General features: G+C 45.4%; 1 protein-coding gene across 11 annotated transcripts in view; it reads right to left on the bottom strand.

Annotated features, from left to right (window-relative positions):
- Window positions 1–23192, bottom strand: part of LOC133487608 (nesprin-3-like) — a 281178-nt gene that overhangs the window by 237736 nt on the left and 20250 nt on the right. For 10 of the 11 annotated variants that reach the window (XR_009791407.1, XR_009791406.1, XM_061794488.1 and 7 more), the window contains exon 4: window positions 11185–11494. Coding sequence is in view for 9 of the 11 variants with exons in the window: in XM_061794488.1 (XP_061650472.1) it covers window positions 11185–11494 (310 nt within the window). In the remaining 2 variants the exon portion in view is untranslated. Of the gene's footprint in view, window positions 1–11184; window positions 11495–15612; window positions 16122–23192 lie in introns of those variants that run through there. The other variant, XM_061794495.1, reaches the window with a different exon arrangement.

The following is a 23192-nucleotide window of genomic DNA, read 5'->3' as shown; positions in this document are numbered from 1 at the left end:
GGTGATGAAGAAGTGATGGGTAAGTACGGCATCCAGGAAAAGAACTTGGAGGGACAGATGGTGGTAGACTTTGCAACAAGGATGCAAATGGCTGTAGTGAACACTTTTTTCCAGAAGAGGCACGAACATAGGGTGACCTACAAGAGCTGAGGTAGAAGCACGCAGGTGGATTACATCTTGTGGAGACGATGTAATCTGAAGGAGGTTACCAACTGTAAAGTAGTGGTAGGGGAGAGTGTGGCTAGACAGCATAGGATGGTGGTGTGTAAGATGACTCTGGTGGTGGGGAGGAAAATTAGGAAGACAAAGGCAGAGAACCATGCGGTGGAAGCTGAGACAGGACGAGTGTTGTGCAGCTTTTCGGGAAGAGGTGAGACAGGCTCTTGGTGGACGGGAGGAGCTTCCAGAAGACTGGACCACTGCAGCCAAGGTGATCAGAGAGGCAGGCAGGAGAATACTTGGTGTATATTCTGGCATGAAAAGAGAGAAGGAGACTTGGTGGTGGAACCTCACAGTACAGGAACTCATACAAGGAAAAAGGTTAGCTAAGAAGAAGTGGGTCACTGAGACGACCGAGGAGAGGCGAAAGGAATACATTGAGATGCGACACAGGGCAAAGGTAGAGGTGGCAAAGGCCAAACAAGAGGCATATGATGACATGTATGGCAGGTTGGACACTAAAGAAGGAGAAACCAAGATGGCGCCTACCAGTGTGGTCGCCTCGGTAGCATGCTCTCAAGTATTGTTTTTGTTTTTGTGTTTTTCGTCCGTCTTTGGAGACCTTACACGACTCATTTACACAAGGGGAGACCTGCTAACCATCAAGGAGGCTACTCCAGACTTTCTGTCACCAACTTTCGCAAATCCGCTCAGTTTTTTCCCCCCCCGAGTTACTCACCAGAGCGGCGTCCGCGGTTTTCGGCGCATGGAGACGGAAACGGCGCCACAGAGGGAAGCGTGGCGGCATTCAGGTGAAACTCCGCAAGAGAGGATACAGATTGGCGTTCCCGTCGATCCACCTCGCGAATGTACGCTCCCTACCCAACAAAATGGACGAGCTTCATCTTCTGTTAAAGACCAGTAAAGACTTCGGCCGTACCGCCGCCATGTGCTTCACGGAGACCTGGCTTTGCGACGCTGTACCCGATGGGGACCATCATGCTTCCCGGCTTCCATACTCATCGAGCGGACCGCGACATGGAATCATCGGGGAAAACAAAGCGCGGCGGGATATGCTTTTATATCAACGAAAAATGGTGTACGGACGTCACGGAGCTCAACACACTGCAGCCCGCATTTGGAGTCGCTGTTTTTGAACTGTAAGCCATTCTACTCGCCGCGTGAGTTCGCATCATTCATCCTGGCTGGAGTCTACATTCCGCCTCAAGCTAACACGAACAACGCACTGCTAACGCTCGCCGAACAAGTCAACGGAATTGAAAAAAAACACCCGGACTCACCCCTCATTATTCTCGGGGACTTTAACAAAGCTAAACTCAAGCATGAACTCCCTAAATACAAGCAGCACATCGACTGTCCTACCAGGGAAAATAGCATTTTAGACCACTGCTACACTACGGTAAAAAACGCATACCGTGCTATACCTCGTGCAGCCCTGGGCTTGTCTGATCACTGCTTAATTCACTTAATATCGACGTACAGGCAAGAACTTAAATGCGCGAAGCCTACAGAGAAAAAGTGGACCAATGAAGCAAAGATGGAACTTCAGAGCTGCTTAGACTGCACAGACTGGAGTGTCTTTGAAAATTCACCTGGCAGCCTGGATGAATATACGGACACTGTTACATCCTATATCAGTTTCTGTGAAGATGCGTGTGTACCAACAAAATCATTTCGCACATTCAACAACAACAAGCCGTGGTTCACTGCTAAACTTAAGAAGCTTCGCCAAGCTAAGGAGGATGCATATCAGAGCGGGGACAAGGGCCTGTATAATCGAGCTAGAAACCAGCTGGCTAAAGAAATTAACATTGCAAATAGGAACTATGCAGCAAAGTTGGAAAAACAGTTTAGCGCTAACGACTAAATCAGTCTGGCATGCATTCCAATCGCTAACTAATTACAAGCGACGATCCCCCCAAGCTGAGAACAATAGCACACTAGCCAACGACTTGAATACCTTCTACTGCAGATTTGAAAAGGACAGTTTCACACCCCACACCCACCCGGCCGCACCCCCGACCACAATCACACCTCTGACTTCTGCGTTAACCATCCATGAACAGGATGTGAGACGCATCTTCAAACAACAAAAGATTAACAAAGCGGCAGGCCCAGACCATGTGTCCCCGTCCTGCCTCAAAGTCTGCGCGGACCAGCTCGCACCAGTCTTCACTCAGATCTTCAATAGATCTCTGGAACTATGTGAAGTACCATCCTTTTTCAAACGCTCCACCATCATTCCAGTCCCCAAGAAACCTGCAATCTCGGGTCTAAATGACTACAGGCCTGTCGCTTTGACATCTGTGGTCATGAAGTCCTTTGAACGTCTCATGCTGGACCACCTCTAGAGTGTCACAGGTCCCCTGCTGGACCCCCTGCAGTTTGCCTACCAAGCGAACAGGTCTGCGGATGATGCAGTAAACATGGGACTGCACTTCATCCTAGAACACCTCGACAGTGCAGGGACCTACACGAGGATCCTGTTCGTGGACTTCAGCTCAGCGTTCAACACCATCATCCCTGAACTCCTTTCATCCAAGCTTCTCCAGCTCAGCCATCTGCAATCTGCCAGTGGATTTACAGCTTTCTGACGCCCAGGACACAGCAGTTGAGGCTGGGGGAGGCCACCTCATCCACACGTAGCATCAGCACTGGTGCGCCCCAAGGTTGTGTCCTCTCTCCGCTGCTCTTCTCTCTCTACACGAATGACTGCACCTCAGCGCACCCGACTGTCAAACTCCTGAAGTTTGCAGATGACACCACTGTCATCGGCCTCATCAAGGACGGTGACGAGTCTGCATATCGACAGGAAGTGGAGCAGCTGGAGCTGTGATGCGGCCGATACAACCTGGAGCTGAACACGCTCAAGAGAGTTGTAGAGATGATCGTGGACTTCAGGAGGCATCCTTTGCCACAGCTGCCACTCACGTTGTCCAGCTGCCTTGTGTCAACCGTCGAAACCTTCAAGTTCCTGGGAATTACAGTCCCTCAGGACCTGAAGTGGGCGACCAACATCAACTCCGTCCTCAAAAAGGCCCAGCAGAGGATGTACTTCCTGCGGCTTCTGAGAAAGCACGGCCTGCCACCGGAGCTGCTGAGACAGTTCTACACAGCGGTCATCGAATCAATCCTGTGTTCTTCCATCACAGTCGGGTTTGGTACTGCTACAAAAAAGGACAAACTCCGACTGCAACGGACAATCAAAACTGCTGAAAGGATTGTCGGTACCCCCCTACCCACCATTGAGGACTTGCACGCTGCCAGAACTAAGACGAGAGCGTGCAAAATCCTCTTGGACCCTCCGCACCCCGGTCACCCGCTCTTTCAGCTCCTTCCCTCAGGTAGGCGCTACCGATCAATGCAAACTAGAACTAGCAGACATTCCAACAGCTTCTTCCCTCTTGCAATCAACTTCTTAAACAACTGACCTACAATTCCATTACAACATGCTGGCAATTTTTTGACTTGAGTTCGTTGTCACATTTCTGTGGGGCCAATTATGTATTACTCGTGCACTCACTGTAGTTGTCTCGCCATGCCACTCATGCCAGAGTAGCATCTGCTCCATTTGCACACTGATTGAGGAGTATCTGAAACATTTGCACAACCATCATTGTCCCAGACTATCGCACTACTCGTCACTTTAGACCGCATACACTCCTTGAAGTCTCGGAGGCCTTTGCACAATATTAGTCATTCGAACTGCTCTAAGTGCTAGAGGACTCTGCATCTTTTTGCACAATTGTCAAAAAAATAAAATAAAATAAAAATTTACCGGCATTACCAGATAACTAGCAACCCTTTACTGCTCAGTGACAGTTTTTTTTTTGTCAATGTCTTTCTGTCTCCAAAGTGTTCTGTAAATTGACTGTCTGTTGTCGTACTAGAGCGGCTCCAACTACCAGAGACCAATTCCTTGTGTGTTTTTGGACATACTTGGCAAATAAAGTTGATTCTGAAAAGGATCTATAAAGGCTGGCCAGACAGAGGAGAGATGGAAAGGATGTGCAGCAGGTTAGGGTGATTAAGGATAGAGATGGAAATATGTTGACTGGTGCCAACAGTGTGCTAGCTAGATGGAAAGAATACTTCGAGGAGTTGATGAATGAGGAAAATGAGAGAGAAGGGAGAGGAGAAGAGGCAAGTGTGGTGGACCAGGAAGTGGCAATGATTAGTAAGGGGGAAGTTAGGAAAGCATGAAAGAGGATGAAAAATGGAAAAAGCAGTTGGTCCTGATGACATTCCTGTGGAGGTATGGAAGCATCTTGGACCAGCTTGTTCAATAGAATTCTAGCGCGTGAGAAGATGCCTGAGGAATGGAGGAAAGGTGTGCTGGTGCCCATTTTTAAGAAGGGTGATGTGCAGAGCTGTGGGAACTACAGAGGAATAAAGTTGATGAGCCACACAATGAAGTTATGGGAAAGAGTAGTGGAGGCTAGACTCAGGACAGAAGTGAGTATTTGCGAGTAACAGTATGGTTTCATGCCTAGAAAGAGTACCACAGATGCATTATTTGCCTTGAGGGTGTTGATGGAGAAGTACAGAGACGGTCAGAAGGAGCTACATTGTGTCTTTGTAGATCAGGAGAAAGCCTATGACAGAGTACCCAGAGAGGAACTGTGGTACTGCATGCGGAAGTCAGGAGTGGCAGAGAAGTATGTTAGAATAATACAGGACATGTATGAGGGCAGAAGAATTGCGGTGAGGTGTACTGTAGGTGTGACAGACGAATTTAAGGTGGAGGTGGGACTGCATCAGGGATCAGCCCTGAGGCCCCTTCCTGTTTGCATTGGTGATGGATAGGCTGACAGATGAGGTTAGACTGGAATCCCCGTGGACCATGATGTTTGCAGATGACTGTGATCTGAAGTGAAAGCAGGTGGAGAAACAGTTAGAAAGGTGGAAGCTTGCACTGGAAAGAAGAGGAATGAAGATTAGCCGAAGTAAGACAAAATATATGTGCATGAATGAGAGGGGTGGTGGGGGAAGAGTGAGGCTCCAGGGAGAAGAGATAGCAAGGGTGGAGGACTTTAAATACTTGGGGTCAACCGTCCAGAGCAATGGTGAGTATGGTCAGGAAGTGAAGAAACGGGTCCAAGCAGGTTGGAACGGGTGGAGGAAGGTGTCAGGTGTGTTATGTGACAGAAGAGTCTCTGCTAGGATGAAGGGCAAAGTTTGTAAAACAGTGGTGAGGCCAGCCATGATGTACGGATTAGAGACAGTGGCACTGAAGAGACAACAGGAAGCAGAGCTGGAGGTGGCGGAAATGAAGATGTTGAGGTTCGCTCTTGGAGTGACCAGGTTGTATAAAATTAGAAATGAGCTCATCAGAGGGACAGCAGAGGGTCGATGTTTTGGAGACAAAGTTCGAGAGAGCAGACTTCGATGTTTTGGACACGTTCAGAGGAGAAATAGTGAGTATATTGGTAGAAGGATGATGAGGATGGAGCTGCCAGGCTAAACAGTCAGGCTCCCAGGCTTTCCAAGCACCAGGGAGCGGCGCATCGGCGAAGACGCATTAATTCTTGTAGACTGCCTTCTTCATCAATGCACGAGCCGCTAATCCAACTTTGGTTGGCGGCGCTGGCTCGGCGCAGGGTCATGGCTAGCAGGTCATTTGAAATCTGTTACAATTATCTGACAGTTAAGGTTAGCCTCCTAAAATTTATTTGTATTTATTTATTTTAAAGATTTAAAATATGGGCGAAACGGTGGACGACTTGTTAGCACATCTGCCTCAGAGTTCTGAGGACCAGGGTTCAAATCCCGGCCTCGCCTGTGTGGAGTTTTCATGTTCTCCCCGTACCTCCATGGGTTTTCTCTGGGTACGCCGGATTCCTCCCACATCCCAGAATCATGCATGGTCGGTTAATTGAAAACTTTAAATTGCCCGTAGGTGTGAATGTGAGTGAGAATGGTTGTTTGTTTCTATGTGCCCTGCAATTGGCTGGCGACCAGTTCAGGGTGTACACCGCCTCTTGCCCAAAGATAGCTGGGATAGACTCCAGCACACCCGCAACCCTAGTGAGGATAAGAGATTCAGAAAATGGATGGATGGATTTAAAATATTGTTTATCTTCAATTAAAAAGTTTTATTTGAGAAAATTATATATGAAGCTCATTGAGAATTATCAAATAAGTGAATCAATTTAACACTAACTGTAATTGATAATCAACATTTAATATAGTTTACCATTTCAACAACTTTTATATTCACATCTTGGTGATGAAAAGCATCACCCATGTCACTCTCCACTTTATACTCGGCTGACACTGACAGCAGAGCTCCTGCTCCTGGCAAGAGCATTATGCCGTATTACATTTTTACAAGGTATGAAGTTAAATCAAGTCAATAGTCTACTGTGATTCAAGGTTTTTCTTTTTACAATTCAATCATAAAATAAAGATTTTTTTCTTCATATCAATTCATCATAACATTTAGGCCTGACCCACAGTAAAGAGTTATTTGTTGGCTATATCCAATGTTGTCTTGGTCATACTATAGAATAATTTATTTATTGTGTTTTGTGTATAATACTGAAGATAAACTTCAGAAAAATCGCATGCTAAACCGTATTTGCAATATTTGTTTAAAATAAAAAAAAAAATTTTTAAAATTTAAATCTTGCAATTCAGAGTATTTCTCCAAATTATTCAGCTCTACTCCTGACTGATGACTAGGTAGTTTTAATTGGGCTGACATCGTTAAAGCTTATCGGCTTCTCAGTGACGAGGACTGGCTAATTATGGCTCAAGGTTTAGCCAAACAAACGTGACGTTGTGGCGAACTACACTTGTGGCTAGGAGATTTTTATATTGTTCAGCCACACTGACTAAGAGGTTTCATGACTCAGTGCCGACCCGGACACTGATTGTTCCAGATATTGTGTGTGGGGAATAAAAATAAAAATGCAGCATCTGACATTACCAGAGTATACATATTGTATTACATACAGCTGCTTTGTGCACGCTATTTTATTACGCCCCCCGGCTGCCAAGCCAGGGAGGGTAAAGTTCACTTTGCGTCCGGTGTCAACGCATTGTAAGTCATCGCCTCCATGGTAACTAATAAGCTACGTCTTACCATGCTTCTTACAAGAGTCCCGAAGGGAGGACGAAGAGTGAATTGGCGAAGACAATGTCAAAGCCATGCTAATTGCTAAGCTCTTGTTACATGCAGTCGCAAAACATCGAAATAAGTGATTTGGCGCGACAGTACACTTGTCAAACAGGTCTGGCTGGAACCACGTTTTTGCAGTGTAACCAACTTTGCACAACAAAATAACAGGCCACTTTAGCGATATAAAATAATACAAGTCCACACAGGGCGCCGCGCCTGAACCGGAAATTAATTAGTACGTCACTGCACACGGCACTTCAGAACGTGGGCAGGTTAAAAGTATATGACTGTTAATATTATCCATCCATCCATTTTCTGAGCCGCTTCTCCTCACAAGCGTCGCGGGCGTGCTGGAGCCTATCCCAGCTATCATCGGGCAGGAGGCGGGGTACACCCTGAACTGGTTGCCAGCCAATCGCAGCTGTTAATATTAAATATTTCTAATATAAGATAACCTTTTTTAGAAATAAATTTGCATCTACAGGAAACATATGTAATATAAATAGTACAAGAAGTACATTGCACAAAATAACTATCCAATTCAATCTTTCAGCAATGTTATTTCTTTGTTTGCAAAATAGAGTGCGGTTTCAATTTTGATGTATGATAAATCCGATTTAAGACTTGTTTTTGCTTTTTTTTTTTTTTTTTTTTTTTTTTTTTAACCAGGGCTGAAAACAGAATTGGCAAAGGTGAATTGATCCAAAGACGCATATATTTTTGACGATGGCATGTCAAAGTCTCTTTTACTGATGATTCAGTTGGCAACTGTGTCCGCCATTACAAGATTGAGGTAATAAAAACAAATTAATGACAAATATTGAAGCCATGATTTATTAATGATTATGATTGCCCCACGGTAATGTCCTTGACAAAATTTTGAAAATATGGAAATTTAAACAAATTTTTACAAATTGTGCTGCAAGTGAATTTTTATAGGTTGGCAGCTCTGTAATTGGTCGTTAACCAAGCAAAAATATAATTTATCCAAATAATCGATTGATAGAATTTACAGTAGGATACTCAAGTACTAAAATATTCGTTAGGTGAAGCCCTACATTCAACTCCCGTTATATTGTCATATTTTTATTGTTTCATAAAATCCTTGCTTCGGATCACTATGCGATTAAGTTAAAAAAAAATTGCTCTTCAAAATTAGAAAGTTGCTCCTCAAACGAAGAAATGATTAGCAAAACTGCTCCTCAAAGAAAAAATTATATTTCGAGAATTGTGAATGGGCTAGTTGTCTGCGCACTCGAGACTGACATTTATTCTGGATTCCCACCAGGTTCTGTGGGTTTGCCATTTTGAAATTGCCATTTCCACGGGATGGGAGTGAATTTCTCTATTAATCTTGGGATTGGATAGGAGTAGGAGCGAAAGTCACCGGGAGCGGAAAGAAAGTCACCGGGAGTGGAAACCATGGTGGGTGAGTGAGACACTGTAAAATTCTTTCTTAGAATTGGGAGGGAATGGGATCAATCTCTGTGGGAGTGGGAGTGAGCGGGAACACTTACAGTACTCAGGATTGTGTGAAACTTCTTGAATTAAAGTTAGAAGTTTTTGCTTCTATCAATCAAACTATGTTGGCGCTTTTCACACACAAACAAATGCACCACAAGATTAATTACAAATATAAAAATAAATCAAACCCGCCCACAGACACGCACATACATCCATGTTAAATAATACCACCGTAATGACCTAATATCACGTTGATTGTTTTATTACCAATGCATTGTGGTGGTATATAAAGATTTCCTTTCTCAATCAGCAACTAGGCGTGGCCGTTAACTTCTCCCTGTGTTTTAATTCTTCATCTGGAAAACATTCTGATGCTTTCAGCTTTGACTCAGCTTTTAAGCTTGGCGGTTCACCAGTGCATAAAGGCAGTCAAGGGTGTGCAGAACTTGACTTGCCTCCAGAGAGCCCTGACTTCAGCCTCTCCAAACACCTAGAGGATGAACTTGAATCACTTGCAAAGCCCTCTTTTCTAATATGCATATCCTCACAAATGCTTTTTTAAGCACTGATTTGAACTAGGGCTGTCACGATTGAATCGCTTTACAATTGATTATCACCGCCCCCTACCTCCCACACACACACACAAAAATACTTGTAAAAACTATACTTATATCCTTATACTGCATATGTTGGTACTGAGTGTATGGTATAAACTGCACAGAATTTGAGACAACAAAATCAGCTTTGCTAAACTGTTAGCATTCGTGATTAGCATTAGCGAGCTAGCAATTACCATTTTAGGTTAAAAAAAAAAAAAAAAACACCAACTACCATTAAGATCACTCATGGGCATCGTTTGAATTTGAGCAATCCCCATTCCGGTTCCAAACAGTTCTCGATTCAGATTATTTTAGGGGGCTGGGTCAAAAAACGTTTGCATGGTTTAAATAAAGGGTGTCCAAATTATGAACATCCATTTTCTTAGCTGCCCGCAGCATAGACTAAAATAGACATTTGACTCAAGGTTCTTTATAAGCAGTATCAATATCAAATCTATGACCTAAAAGGCAATATGTGTGGAACTAACCCAATTGACTTTATATTTATTAATTAAGGTTTCAGTGAAAAGTTAAATATAGCATCATTATTTGGTGCTGTTTTATCACATCAAATGGTTTGTACAGTATGTGCAAGGGTACGCATCGAATGTTTTTTTCTTTTTTTTGGTTTTTTTAATGGATTGAACCAAATGCTATAAAGTGTTGATTCCTTTTCTTACCCACCAATGAGCCAAAAGGTTAGTGTTTGTGATACAGTGAAACGTTTGTGTGAATTTTGTCCCAATTCATTGTGATGTAATGTTGCTACTGTTAAGTTTTAGCTCAATGTTAAGCTTTTTTTTCTGTCATCGGCTCTTACGTTGGTTTGAAGACTAAAATAAATGCTAAAATCCATCAGTGCAAAAGTGAAAATTTACTTTGTTAGCTGTCTCGATGTTGGGACAGACATATTTTATTGTTTCACTCACCCAATTGACAGCGTTGACTTCACTGAAGTCAGGTGCGGTGTAGGCTGAGGCTTTGAGCACGTCAGACGCTACACATTGTGAAAGCCTCCTTTGCACAATATAATCTTAATCTTAAGTGTTGCACTGAGGTGACTGGTCATTCATTTAAACAAAGTTGAGACACACTTTTGTTCACCACCGCCGTTGGGGACAAGCACATCTTTGTGCGCGTTCTCCTTCGTTGGTTTTCGCCACTTCTTTGGAGTCGGCGGTCTAGGCATCAAAACTGGGAACTGAAATGTTTACATTTGAACAATTCCGGGAGAACCGGAACCTTAGTCCCGGTTCCAATCGGTTCTCGATGCCCAACCAGACTCATACATCATATTATATGTACATTAAATTTCTAATAGTGTCTGAAAAAACAGACGCTTCTCTAGTTTATCAGTGGCCAAACACAGCATCAGTCTGAAATAAATGTCCGTGTGAAACATTGGTTCCGGCAGCGCAAACATGGTTCCGGGCGGAAGATTTTGTTTGTTTGTTGTTTGGGTCCCCGTGGAGCTTTGAGGCAGATATTCTGCATCGACCTATTTTTAAAGTCGACTTTTTTTCCCCAGCCCTAATTTTAACCTTTCCAAGAAGAGTAGAACCTAGAGTTCTAGCTGCAAACACCCACCAACCCCACATTTCCTCCATTTTTCTTTTCTGAATATGCATCAGCCAGGTGTCAAAGCAGTAACTAAATATTTTTATGAATCAAATACTTGGATATTGAAGGGTCTGCACACAACATACCAAATATGTTGGATGCTGTACAATTAGCTCAAGTATTTGGTAAGTTTAAGAACAACTTCAACAAGTACAAAATAAATACTGTCACTAAACAGTGTCACAAGTGTTACCCCACCTCAACCTTGTCCCTGATGTCACTGTAGGCCTCCTGCAGTCTCTGCTGTGCCTCGGACTCCACACTAGGGTCTTGGGTTCTGTTGTGCAGCACTGCAGCTTCGTCCAGCAGCCTTTCCAGTAAAGCCGCCTGGCCATGGACATCACTCACCACCACTCTCTGTTGGTCCACTTGCCACAGCTTTTCCTTCAGTCCCAGTTGCAACTCCACACCAATGTCCAGGTCACGCTGCTGCCTCGTTAGCCACGATACAAACTCCTGGTGGGCCTTCAAATACTCACTCCAGTGGAGCCACACCCACTCAATCCGACTGAGAATAAAATATGAATATGAAATGTGATTATGAAATGTGAAAAAGATTAAAGTCAGACAAAGGAGTATTCTCAGTCTTTGTTTACAGTATGATTCTTTGATATATGAAGGCGAATGAATGAATATGGCAACACTGTGAAACATGTACATGTCTGCCTCACAGTCAGAGGATCTGAGTTCATATCTCCATCTGTATAGGGGTCTGTAACGTATATGAGGGTTAACTAAAAATGTAATTCATTTGGGAAAAGATACGAAGGAAGGTAAACGCCTGCGTTCACTTCTGGGTTAGTCCAATTTACACTTTAATCGTTAAAATCAAACTAATCTGTCTCGTAAAGGGACACCACGTCACTTTTTATATGTATAAGATTTAGGAAACGTGACGAGAAACCTATCAGTCTCATAATCTGAAGGTTGCTACATTTTTAAAATACGAGTCCTAGACAACAGAGGTTCATTGTTAAACTCAGAACACACAAAACAACCAAGAGTGGAATTTTATAGTATATTTAATGACATCTACAAGGTATCTGGGGGGAAACACACAAAGGATCTAACGAAAGAGAAAATAAAACTAATGACAAAAAGAAGGAAAATAGGCGTACGAAAAGGGAAATAGAACATCGTGTGTTGGACTAAAGTGGAAAACGCGAGCATTTAACGCGTCCATTGCGGACGGGAGAGAGAAAGAGGACAAAGTTGAGATTTTGTCTGGAGCTAGTAATTTCCCCGAAATTATTAGGCACTAATATTGTACAGTCTGGCAAACGCTTGCAGTGTCCACTCACGAACGTATCACCTGGTCTCTGGGAGTGGTCTATCTGGGCGCGTCTCAGGAAGCACAGAGACAGATTTGGTGGAAGAAGAAAAAGAAAAAAAGATGTCGAAAAATAAAACAAAAACAAAAGTGAGGAACGAAAAAGGTTGTTCGTCACGCCTCTTTGGGAGAATATGACCATGTCTCTTCCTGCCTTTTCAGGGCAGGATCACGCCGCTCTGATCACCTAGTAGTGGCCCACAGATAGGTTGGGAAGCCAAGTCTGTTCTCATCCCGGCCTTCGCAGTTACCGAGTCGTGTGCCTGAACAAAAGGTGCCCTGTTACGAAACATCTTAGTTTGATTTTAACGATTAAACTTAAAATTACGCTAAACCGGAAGTAACGCAGGCGACGCTTCCGGCTTACTCTTTTCTCCTAAATTGATTAACATTTTATTTAACCCATATACTCTACACAGTAGTCTAACAGAGTGCAATCGTGAAAGACCAAATTTGTCTTGTAGTCTTCGGCATTACCTGTTGCCTGTCTCAGACGTGTTGTCTGTCCCATACCGCCAACATGTTTTTTGTTTTTTTTAAATAAATTTATTGGCCATCAGATTTTACAGTAATACGTCAAAAGACACGCTACAAGGCTAAAAATAAACTAGCTTTTGGATGCACGTATACTGTGCACGATGGCGACGGGGTGTAAATGTCTTTTGTGGAGCCTATCAATGACGTCATTAATCGGATCGGCGAATTATGACAAAGCCGATCAGCTGATCAGCGAGCCAATCCAGCAGGGGACCCAACCAGGGGGACGCCACCGACCACCCAGGACCCATGGAGGTCCCAAGCCCGACCGGCCACCACCAGTCTCAAGGGGAGGGGCAAGGGCACTGGACCACTGCCCCCAATGCCAACCACCCCCCAACCCCCACCCAGGGAGCCCCACCGCTGCCATCACCCCAGGAGACCATGGGGCACCAGCCATAAAAATAAAAATTAAAAAAACGAGCCCAAGTTAAGCGCCCGTTGTGAGTAAGGTTGGGCATTGAGAATCGAGAATCGAGAACCGACCGGAACCGGGACCAACGCCCCGGCCCCCCGGAGCCGCCTGAACCCGAACACCCAAGCCCCCAGCCCCGACGCTCGCAACCCACCCACCCCGAAGAATAAGCAGCAAAAAACAATGAAGAAGCGCCGAAAACCACAGAAGAAGGCGCACGAAAACGAGCCCGCGGCCAACGGCGGCGAACAACAGCGTGCCCCAACCCTGCCAAAATCAATGACCAGCCGCCCCAGCACAACACCGCGCAAAGGAGTCCAACCAAGAGAAAAGTGAAAAGCCACCACCCACCCTATTATTATGGTGACCAGGTCCCCGACTGGTGACCATTTTCCCTGTACCGTGATTGTGTGTGGCGGGGTGTAGTGCATTAAAATTGAAGAAACTGTTGGGGATTAGGCGAAACAGTCACAGGGCAATAATGACCTGCCACAGTCACCCACACCCAGGCCTACCAGCTCCCCAAACGACATGCAAATGTGTGCAGTGCACTAAAAATATGCGGGAGAGAAGCATGGAGAGCCAGAGAGCCGAGACACCCGGCCAAGTGTCCTCCCCAGCCACTAGATTTAGACTACAAATCACCTTAGAGTGAAATTCAATATCAGAAGTGTGGTCTGTTCTTCCCAAGACGGGCTAGGCTCAGCCAATCGCCGACTGCAGAGACATTCTGCCAACTACCCACCAACACTTTTGTGTAAGGGTGTCACCAGTGAGAGTAATCAGGCAGGAAGAATTTGCGTGTGCAATTTCTCTATGAGCGTAGTAGTTTTCATTAAATTTCCTCTAAAATTACACCTCCTGTTGTGTACTGTGTGTGTTCGAGTTTCAACAATAAAAAACTAATTATTCTATTAATGTAGCAAGCCTTGTAGATGACAGCGATTGATAAGAGGTTTTTAATCACATTTCCTAAAATTTACAAATATACAAGAGACGTGGTGTCCTATACGAGAAAAAGATGGTTTGATTGTCACCTTCTGACGTACGTTGAATTCAAGGTTGGGCATCGAGAACCGATTGTAACTGGGACCAACGTTCCGGTTCGCCATGTATCGCTCGAATTTTAAAATTTCGGTTCCCAGTTTCGATGCAGAGTGCGCCCACCCCGAAGAAGTGGCGAAAACCAATAAAGAAGCAGTGAAAACCAACAAAGGAGAAGGCGCACGAAGACGTGCTTGAGCCCAACGGTGGCGAACAAAAGTGTGTCTTAAAATTGATGACCAGTCGCCTCAGTGCAACACTTGGAATAAGATTATATTGTGCAAAGGAGGCTTTCACGATGTGCAGCATCTGACGCACTCCGAGCCTCAGCCTACATTGCGTGAGCTTCAATGAAGTCAATTGGGTGAGTGAAACAATAAAATACCTCTATACCAACATTGAGACCGCTAACAAGGTAAATGGTTGGTTGCACTTTTTCACTGGTGGTTTTTAGCATTTATTTTAGTCTTCAAACCAACGTAAGAGCCGATGACAGGAAAAAAAAAGCTTAACATTGAGCTAAAACTGTCATGGCCCTGTGTTTCAAGTTGTTTTTCTTTGTGTTGCAGTGTCTGGGTGAGCGAAGGTGGGCGTGGACATCGGTGACACACCTGTCATGCATTGTAATCATCAGTCTTTTTAGGGGGCACCGTGACAGTGTGTGGGCGTCGGAATAGTCACTCGTTTTTGCCGCCGTTCTGACCGCTGTCGAAATTTAGGCTCAATACGATTATACCACACGGACCGTTTGTCGTGTCTCCCTGCGTTATCTGTTTTTGATTCTCTCTGGTTGTGAGTTCCTTTAGTTTCGTATGTCTCGCCATCACATGCTCTGCCATTTAATTAAAATTGTTCGGACCTCTGACCTGGAGTCTATTTTTTGGGATCTGCCCTTACGGCATTGCTGCCCGTGACAGAATATTCCGACCAGAAATGGATCCCACAAACTCAGACTCTTTTCGCCAAGCGTTGGCAAGTCAGGGACATTTGGTAGGAAGACACGAGACATTGTTACACGAGCTCAGGGAGGCAATTACGGCGTTAACGACCCATCTCAGTACACTGAGTTCTCGGGTTGATCAGGTGTGTGCACTTGGATTACCTCCGGTTCTGGCAAAAGCACCCGCCACCAACACCGTGGCCGCGGTGCCACCCGTCAGGGAAGCTTGTCTCCCAAACCCACCTCGTTATGCTGGAGAGCCCGTCAATTTATTTATCAATGTACCCTAGTATTTGACCAACAACCGGTCACGTATGCCCAGGATAAGATGAAGGTGGCTTTTATAATGAGTCTACTTACGGGTCAGGCGGCATCGTGGGCGATGGCGGTCAGCAGCGCCAACCCAGCGTTACGTTCCTCCTTCCTGGCATTCGAATCTGAACTGAGGAGAGTTTTTGATCACCCCGTCAAGGGCAAGGAAGCCGGTAGCCGGTTGTTGGACCATTCCCAGGGGGACTTGTCAGTAGCCGAATACTCCATTTCGTTCCGCATCCTGGCAGCAGAGAGTGGATTCGGCGATGTGGCGTTGAGCGGCATTTTTCGTCAGGGACGCTGTCCTGCCGTCAAAGATGAGTTGGCGGCCCGGGACGAGACCACTAATTTGGAGGAGTTGACCGGACTAGCCATTAGACTGGACAATCGACTGAGGGAACGGCAGCGTGAGCGGACGGCTGAACGGCGCATTTTTTTTTGAGTCCGCTTCCCCGGGACATTCTTCGTCCGCCATGGAAGACGCCACCTGTGTTCCCCCATCCAACTCAGCGTCGACGAGGGACCCGCCCCTGGCCATGGAGGAGCCGAAGCAACTCGGCGGGGGGGGGGGGCGACTGACGGAGACGGAACGTCGGAGACGCATGAGAGGGGGGGTGTGTCTGTACTGTGGCCGACCAGGACACAAGGTATCCACCTGCATGGCGAGACCTTCACGGGGAAGTGACGCTACGCGGTCCAAGCAGAGTGGCCAGGTGGTGGTGACAGCACCTTCTGCCTCCGGAAAGAACGTCTCATCGTGTGAGTATTTTGATGAAGACTTGGTACCCGGTGAATTGAGAACTGGATCGAACAACAGGAGACTGCAATTGCCGGGCCAGGTATCGGGATTTGGCGGCAGTGTGAAGGTTTCCGCGTTGATTGACTCCGGAGCTGATGAGTGTTTTGTGGACTCCTGTGTGATAGAGACTCTAAATTGTCCACTGTACAGATTTAGCAAACCGAGAAAAGTTCTTGATTTGGATGGGCGTCTCCTGGCGGTTACAACACATATTACGGCTCCTCTGTGTATAAAGCTCTCTGGTAACCACATCGAATCGCGGCGATTTTTTGTAATGCCCTGTCAATCAGCTCCAGTTGTCCTGGGATTAATGTGGTTAAAACTTCATAATCCAGATATTAATTTGGATCAACTACAGATTGTGAATTGGAGTACAGTTTTTGGGGTTCATTGTGGAGAAGGGCTAGCTTCGGGCCGATCCAGCCAAGATCCAGGCTGTGGTTTATAGGCCAACTCCAACGTCTAGGAAGCAGTTGCAGAGGTTTTTGGATTTTGCTAATTTTTATAGGAGATTTATACGTGATTACAGCCTTAACGTGTGACCTTTGACAAGACTCACTTCCAATAAAATACCATTTGTATGGACCCCTAAGGCAGAAGTGACTTTTGATCATATTAAACAATTGTTTGTGACGGCTCCTGTGTTACATCATCCTAATCCTGACCTTCCTTTTGTTGTCGAGGTGGACGCATCTGATTCAGGTGTGGGGGCGGTCCTGTCCCAGAGGTCCCCGGTCGACCAGAGGCTACACCCCTGCGCCTTCTTCTCTAGGCGCCTGAGCCCTGCAGAGGCCAATTACGATGTGGGAAATAGAGAGCTGCTGGCCATTGTCCTGGCGCTGCAGGAGTGGAGGCATTGGCTGGAGGGTACGAGGGAACCTTTTCAAGTTTTCACCGACCACAAGAACCTGTCTTACCTCCGGACTAGTAAAAGACTCAACCCCCGTCAAGCACGTTGGGCCCTGTTCCTTACCCGTTTCGATTTCATCATCACTTACCGCCCTGGGTTGAAGAACGGCAAACCTGACGCCTTGTCTAGGCTGCATGGCCCGGCTGCTGTTTAGCCTGTTGTGGAGACCATTCTACCTGGGACCCGGGTGGTGGGAGCGCTTCAGTGGGAGGTTGAGAAGAAGGTGGTGGAGGCGGGGAGGGACGTCCAGGCCCCGGGAGGTGTTCCTGATGGCAAATTGTTTTTTCCGGTCGTTTTACGTCCAGGTGTTGAAGTGGGGACACACTTCTAGAGTCGCTTTCCATCCTGGGGTCAGTCGGACACTTTTCCTCATTTCCCAACGGTTCTGGTGGCAGGGACTACGCAGGGACGTTAAAGAATATGTTTCGGCATGCTCAGTGTGTGCCCGTAGCAAGATGTCCCATCGTCCGCCAGCTGGTCATCTTCGTCCACTGCCCATTCCTTCCCGCCCCTGGTCCCACGTCGCCTTGGACTTCATCACAGGCCTTCCGCTGTCCAGAGGGAACTCTGTCATCCTGAGTGTTGTCGACAGATTCTCCAAGATGGCCCATTTCGTTGCTCTGCCGAAGCTGCCGTCCTCCTTTGAGACTGCTAATCTCCTTGTCGATCATGTCTTCCGAGTTCATGGTATTCCTGCTGATCTGGTGTCGGACAGGGGGCCGCAGTTCGTCTCTTGGGTCTGGAGGTTGTTCTGCAAAGCGCTGGGGGCGTCCTCCAGTCGTTCATCCGGTTTCCACCCGCAGACCAACAGCCAGGCTGAGAGGGCGAATCAAGATGTGGAGGCTGCTCTTCGCTGTGTTTGCCATCAGCACCCCTCCTCGTGGTCTTCTCACCTGCCTTGGGTGGAATATGCGCATAATACCCTCGTTTGCTCTGCCACTGGACGGTCGCCATTCATGACTGCATACGGTTACCAGCCACCGTTGTTCCCTTCTCAGGAGAGGGAGGTGGTCGTCCCGTCTGTACAGGTCCATCTCCGAAGGGCTCATTAGGTGTGGTGGGATGCAAGGGCGGCCTTGTCTCGTACTGAGGCTCGCAACAGGCAGTTAGCTGATACTCATCGGATCTCAGCTCCTCCCTACCGTCCTGGTGAGAAGGTCTGGTTGTCCACGAGATTTGCATTTGGCCGGGGGTTCTAAAAAACTGGGTCCTCGGTATATTGGTCCTTTCGAAATTGACTCTGTTGTTAACCCAGTGGCAGTTAAACTTCGGCTCCCTCCCACCATGAAAGTTCACCCTGTATTCCATGTCTCCTTGCTCAAACCGGTTTCCCCAAGCCCTCTGTGTCCTCCAGCGGTGCCTCCTCCTCCTCCGCGGGTGGTTGATGGTGAGCCAGTGTACACGGTGGGTGAGCTATTGGATTCCAGAAGAAGGGGCAGGGGTGTGCAGTATTTGGTCGACTGAGAGGGTTACGGCCCTGAGGAGCGTTCCTGGGTTCCCCGCCCTTGGATCCTAGATCCGTCCCTTCTCCGGGCCTTCCACTTTCTCCACCCGCAGAAGCCGGGTGGTCCGCCAGGGGGGGGTCCTTTGAGGGGGGGATACTGTCATGGCCCTGTGTTTCAAGTTGTTTTTCTTTGTGTTGCAGTGTCTGGGTGAGCGAAGGTGGGCGTGGACATCGGTGACACACCTGTCATGCATTGTAATCATCAGTCTTTTTAGGGGGCACCGTGACAGTGTGTGGGCGTCGGAATAGTCACTCGTTTTTGCCGCCGTTCTGACCGCTGTCCAAATTTAGGCTCAATACGATTATACCACACGGACCGTTTGTCGTGTCTCCCTGCGTTATCTGTTTTTGATTCTCTCTGGTTGTGAGTTCCTTTAGTTTCGTATGTCTCGCCATCACATGCTCTGCCATTTAATTAAAATTGTTCGGACCTCTGACCTGGAGTCTATTTTTTGGGATCTGCCCTTACGGCATTGCCGCCAGTGACAAAAACGTCACCGAAGAAACTTTACATCTCAATGAATTGAGACAAAATTCAAAAACGTCTCACAGTATCACAAACACTAACCTTGTTCCTCATCGGTGAAAATCAGGAATGGAATCAGTGTTTTATAGCATTTGGTTCCATCCATTTAAAAATAAAATAAAATTTAAAAAAAATAAATAACTACATAAAATGACTGGTGCCCTGTGAAGTTACTTTTCATGCCAAAATGCTGAGTTCCGGTGCGTACCCTTCTAAATAAAAGGCTACAAGCTTAAAACAGGAAGTCAAGTTAAAACTTGCACATATAAACCATTTGACATGATGAAACAGTCCCAAATAACTGTTACAATTCTATATGTAACTTTTAGCTGAAACATTAATTCATGAATATTAAGTCACTAGTGTTACATCCACACACATTCCCTTTTAGTTCATAAGTTTGATATTGATACTGGTTATAAAGAACCCAGAGTCAAATGTTCATTTTAGTCTACGCTGCATGCTGCTAAGAAAATGGATGTTCATAAATTGGACACCCTTTATCTAAACCATGCAAACTTTTTTTGACCCAGACCCCTAAAAGAATCTGAATGGAGAATCGTATGGAACCGGAATCAAAATAAGGAACCGGAATCGCTCAAATTCAAACGATGCCGGAAGTACAACCCCAATTCCAATGAAGTTGGGACATTGTGTTAAACCTAACTAAAAACAGAATACAATGATTTGCAAATCATGTTCAACCTATATTTAATTGAATACACAACAAAGACAAAATATTTAATGTTCAAACTGATAAACTTTATTGTTTTTAGCAAATAATCATTAACTTAGAATTTTATGGCTGCAACACGTTCCAATAAAGCTGGAACAGGTGGCAAAAAAGACAGAAAGTTGAGGAATACTCAAACACCTGTTAGGAACATCCCACAGGTGAACAGGCTAATTGGGAACAGGTGGGTGCCATGATTGGGTAGAAAAGGAGCTTCCCTGAATTGCTCAGTCATTCACAAGCAAAGATGGGGCGAAGTTCACCACTTTGTGAACAATTGCGTGAGAAAATAGTCGAACAGTTTAAGGACAATGTTCCTCAACGTACAATTGCAAGGAATTTAGGGATTTCATCATCTACGGTCCATATCATCACCAAAAGGTTCCGAGAATCTGGAGAAATCACTGCATGTAAGCGGCAAGACCGAAAACCACCATTGAATGCCCGTGACCTTGGATCCCTCAGACGGCACTGCATCAAAAACCGACATCAATGTGTAAAGGATATCATCACATGGGCTCAGAAACACTTCAGAAAACCAATGTTAGTAAATACCGTTCGGTGCTACATCCGTAAGTGCAACTTAAAACTCTACTATGCAAAGCAAAAGCCATTTATCAACAACACCCAGAAAAGCCGTCGGGTTCTCTGGGACCGAGCTCATCTAAGATGGACTGATGCAAAGTGGAAAAGTGTTCTGTGGTCCGCCGAGTCCACATTTCAAATTGTTTTTGGAAATTGTGGACGTCGTGTCCTCCGGGCCAATGCGGAAAAGAACCATCCGGTTATGGACGCAAAGTTCAAAAGCCAGCATCTGTGATTGTATGGGACTGTGTTCGTGGCCAATGGCATGGGTAACTTACACATCTGTGAAGGCACCATTAATGCTGAAAGGTACATACAGGTTTTGGAGAAACATATGCTGCCATCCAAGCAACGTCTTTTTCATGGACGTCCCTGCTTATTTCAGCAAGACAATGCCAAACCACATTTTGCACGTGTTACAACAGCGTGGCTTCGTAGTAAAAGTGTGCGGGTACTAGACTGGCCTGCCAGCAGTCCAGACCTGTCTCCCATTGAAAATGTGTGGCGCACTAATGAAGCGTAAAATACGACAATGGAGACCACGGACTGTTGAACAGCTGAAGCTGTACATCAAGCAAGAATGGGAAAGAATTCCACCTACAAAGCTTCAACAATTAGTGTCCTCAGTTCCCAAACGTTTATTGAATGTTGTTAAACGAAAAGGTGATGTAACACGGTGGTAAACATGACCCTGTCCCAGCTTTTTTTGGAATGTGTTGCAGCCATAAAATTCTAAGTTCATGATTATTTGCTAAAAACAATAAAGTTTCTCAGTTTGAACATTAAATATCTTGTCTTTGTAGTGTATTCAATTAAATATAGGTTGAAGATGATTTGCAAATCATTGTATTCTGTTTTTATTTATGTTTAACACAATGTCCCAACTTCATTGGAATTGGGGTTGTAAATGCAAGCGTTTACTTTCCGACTTGGTCCTTTTCCAATTACGCTTTTATCCAAACCAATATACGCTACATAGTGAATATTTCCTGCTTAAAGTAATTTATTGACACGCCAGTTGACGTTCACTGTTAAACTAAACTCATGTAACAAAGGAATTACCCCTATTGAATGTTCAAATACAGACACTTTCCAAAAAAATTACAATATCATGGAAAACTATTTATTTTCAAAATACCTTTCAAAAAGTTAAACTTTCATAGGTTATAGATTCAGGGCCCACAATTTAAACAATTAAGTATTTATTTGTTTATTTTTACATAATTTGGGCTTCCAGCTCATAAAGCCCACGAAATGAGAATTCAAATAATTTGAATACTATAAAGAAATCACCATTTTCTTCTTATTTTTTGTAGGAAAAAAAAAGAAATTAGGTTACATAAAATCAAAAAAAATATGGTACTTTCAAAATGATATGTTAATCAATACTTGGTTGGGAACCCCTTTGCTTTAATCACTGCCTCGATGCACCGTGGTATTGAGGCAATCAGGCTGTGTAATTGCCTGGGAGTTATGGAAGCCCAGATTTCCTTGATGCTTGCTGTCAGTTGCTCTTTGTTTTTGGGTCTGGTGCCCCTAATTTTCATCTGGATAATACCCCATAGATTCTCAAATCGGGTTTAGATCCAGCGAGTTGGCTGGCCAATCAAGTACTGTGAAGGCATGGGCATCAAACCAGGTTTTTGTGCTTCTGGCAGTATGGGCAGGGGCCAGGTCATGTTGGAAGATGAAATCGGCATCTCCATACAGATCCTCAGCAGAAGGAATCATCAAGTCCTCTAAAACATTATCTTAGACTGTTGCAGTGACCTTTGATATAAGAAAGCAGAGATTACCTATACGTGCACTAGACATTGCACCCCAAATCATGACTGACTGGATATTTCACACTGGTCCTCAAGCAGCTTGAGTTCTGTTCTTCACCCTTCTTCCTCCAAACCCCTTGGACCTTGATTCCCTAATGAAAGGCACACTTTACTTTCATTGGAAAAGAGGACCTCGGACCACTGGCCAACAGTCCAATCCTTCTTCTCCTTGGCCTCGTTGAGACGCTTCCTACGTTGGCTCAGGCTCAGAAGTGGCTTGACCCGAGGAGCCCGACAGTTGTAGTCCATCTCCGGGATGCATCTGAATGTGGTGGTTTTTCAAACTGTGACTCCCGCCTCATGCCACTCTTTCTGGATCTCTACTAGATTCTTGAATGTTTTCTGTTTGATAAAGCCTACGGTCATCTCTTTTGCTGGTGCATCTTATCTTCTCCTGCCACATTTTGTCCTTCCACTCGTGCGCAGATCTACTGTGGTGGCAAAGGGTGGCAAATGCCACCCTAAAAGAAAGCCTTAGCACCCCTGCTTCTAACACAATTTGCAGCGACGAATTTGACATTTACGATCAAGGAACTTCTATGTCTGACTGCATGAATGCAGCACGAGATGACGCCACAGTGGCAGCGAGCGGCTGTAGCGCCGGCGCAGTAAGACACTCATTTGTTTTGAAAAAGTGAGGGAGCCAGGACTCAGGAGTCGGGAGGAAAGAAGACACAGGAGGAGAGGCAAAAACTGAGCAACTATGTCCATCCATCAAGAAACATAATTAAAATGAAAGCACAGT

Source organism: Phyllopteryx taeniolatus, chromosome 13, assembly GCF_024500385.1.
Source record: "Phyllopteryx taeniolatus isolate TA_2022b chromosome 13, UOR_Ptae_1.2, whole genome shotgun sequence".
Classification (NCBI taxonomy): Eukaryota; Metazoa; Chordata; class Actinopteri; order Syngnathiformes; family Syngnathidae; genus Phyllopteryx; species Phyllopteryx taeniolatus.
The sequence above is the reverse complement of the archived record's forward strand: the minus strand, read 5'-3'. Positions and strand labels throughout refer to the sequence as shown.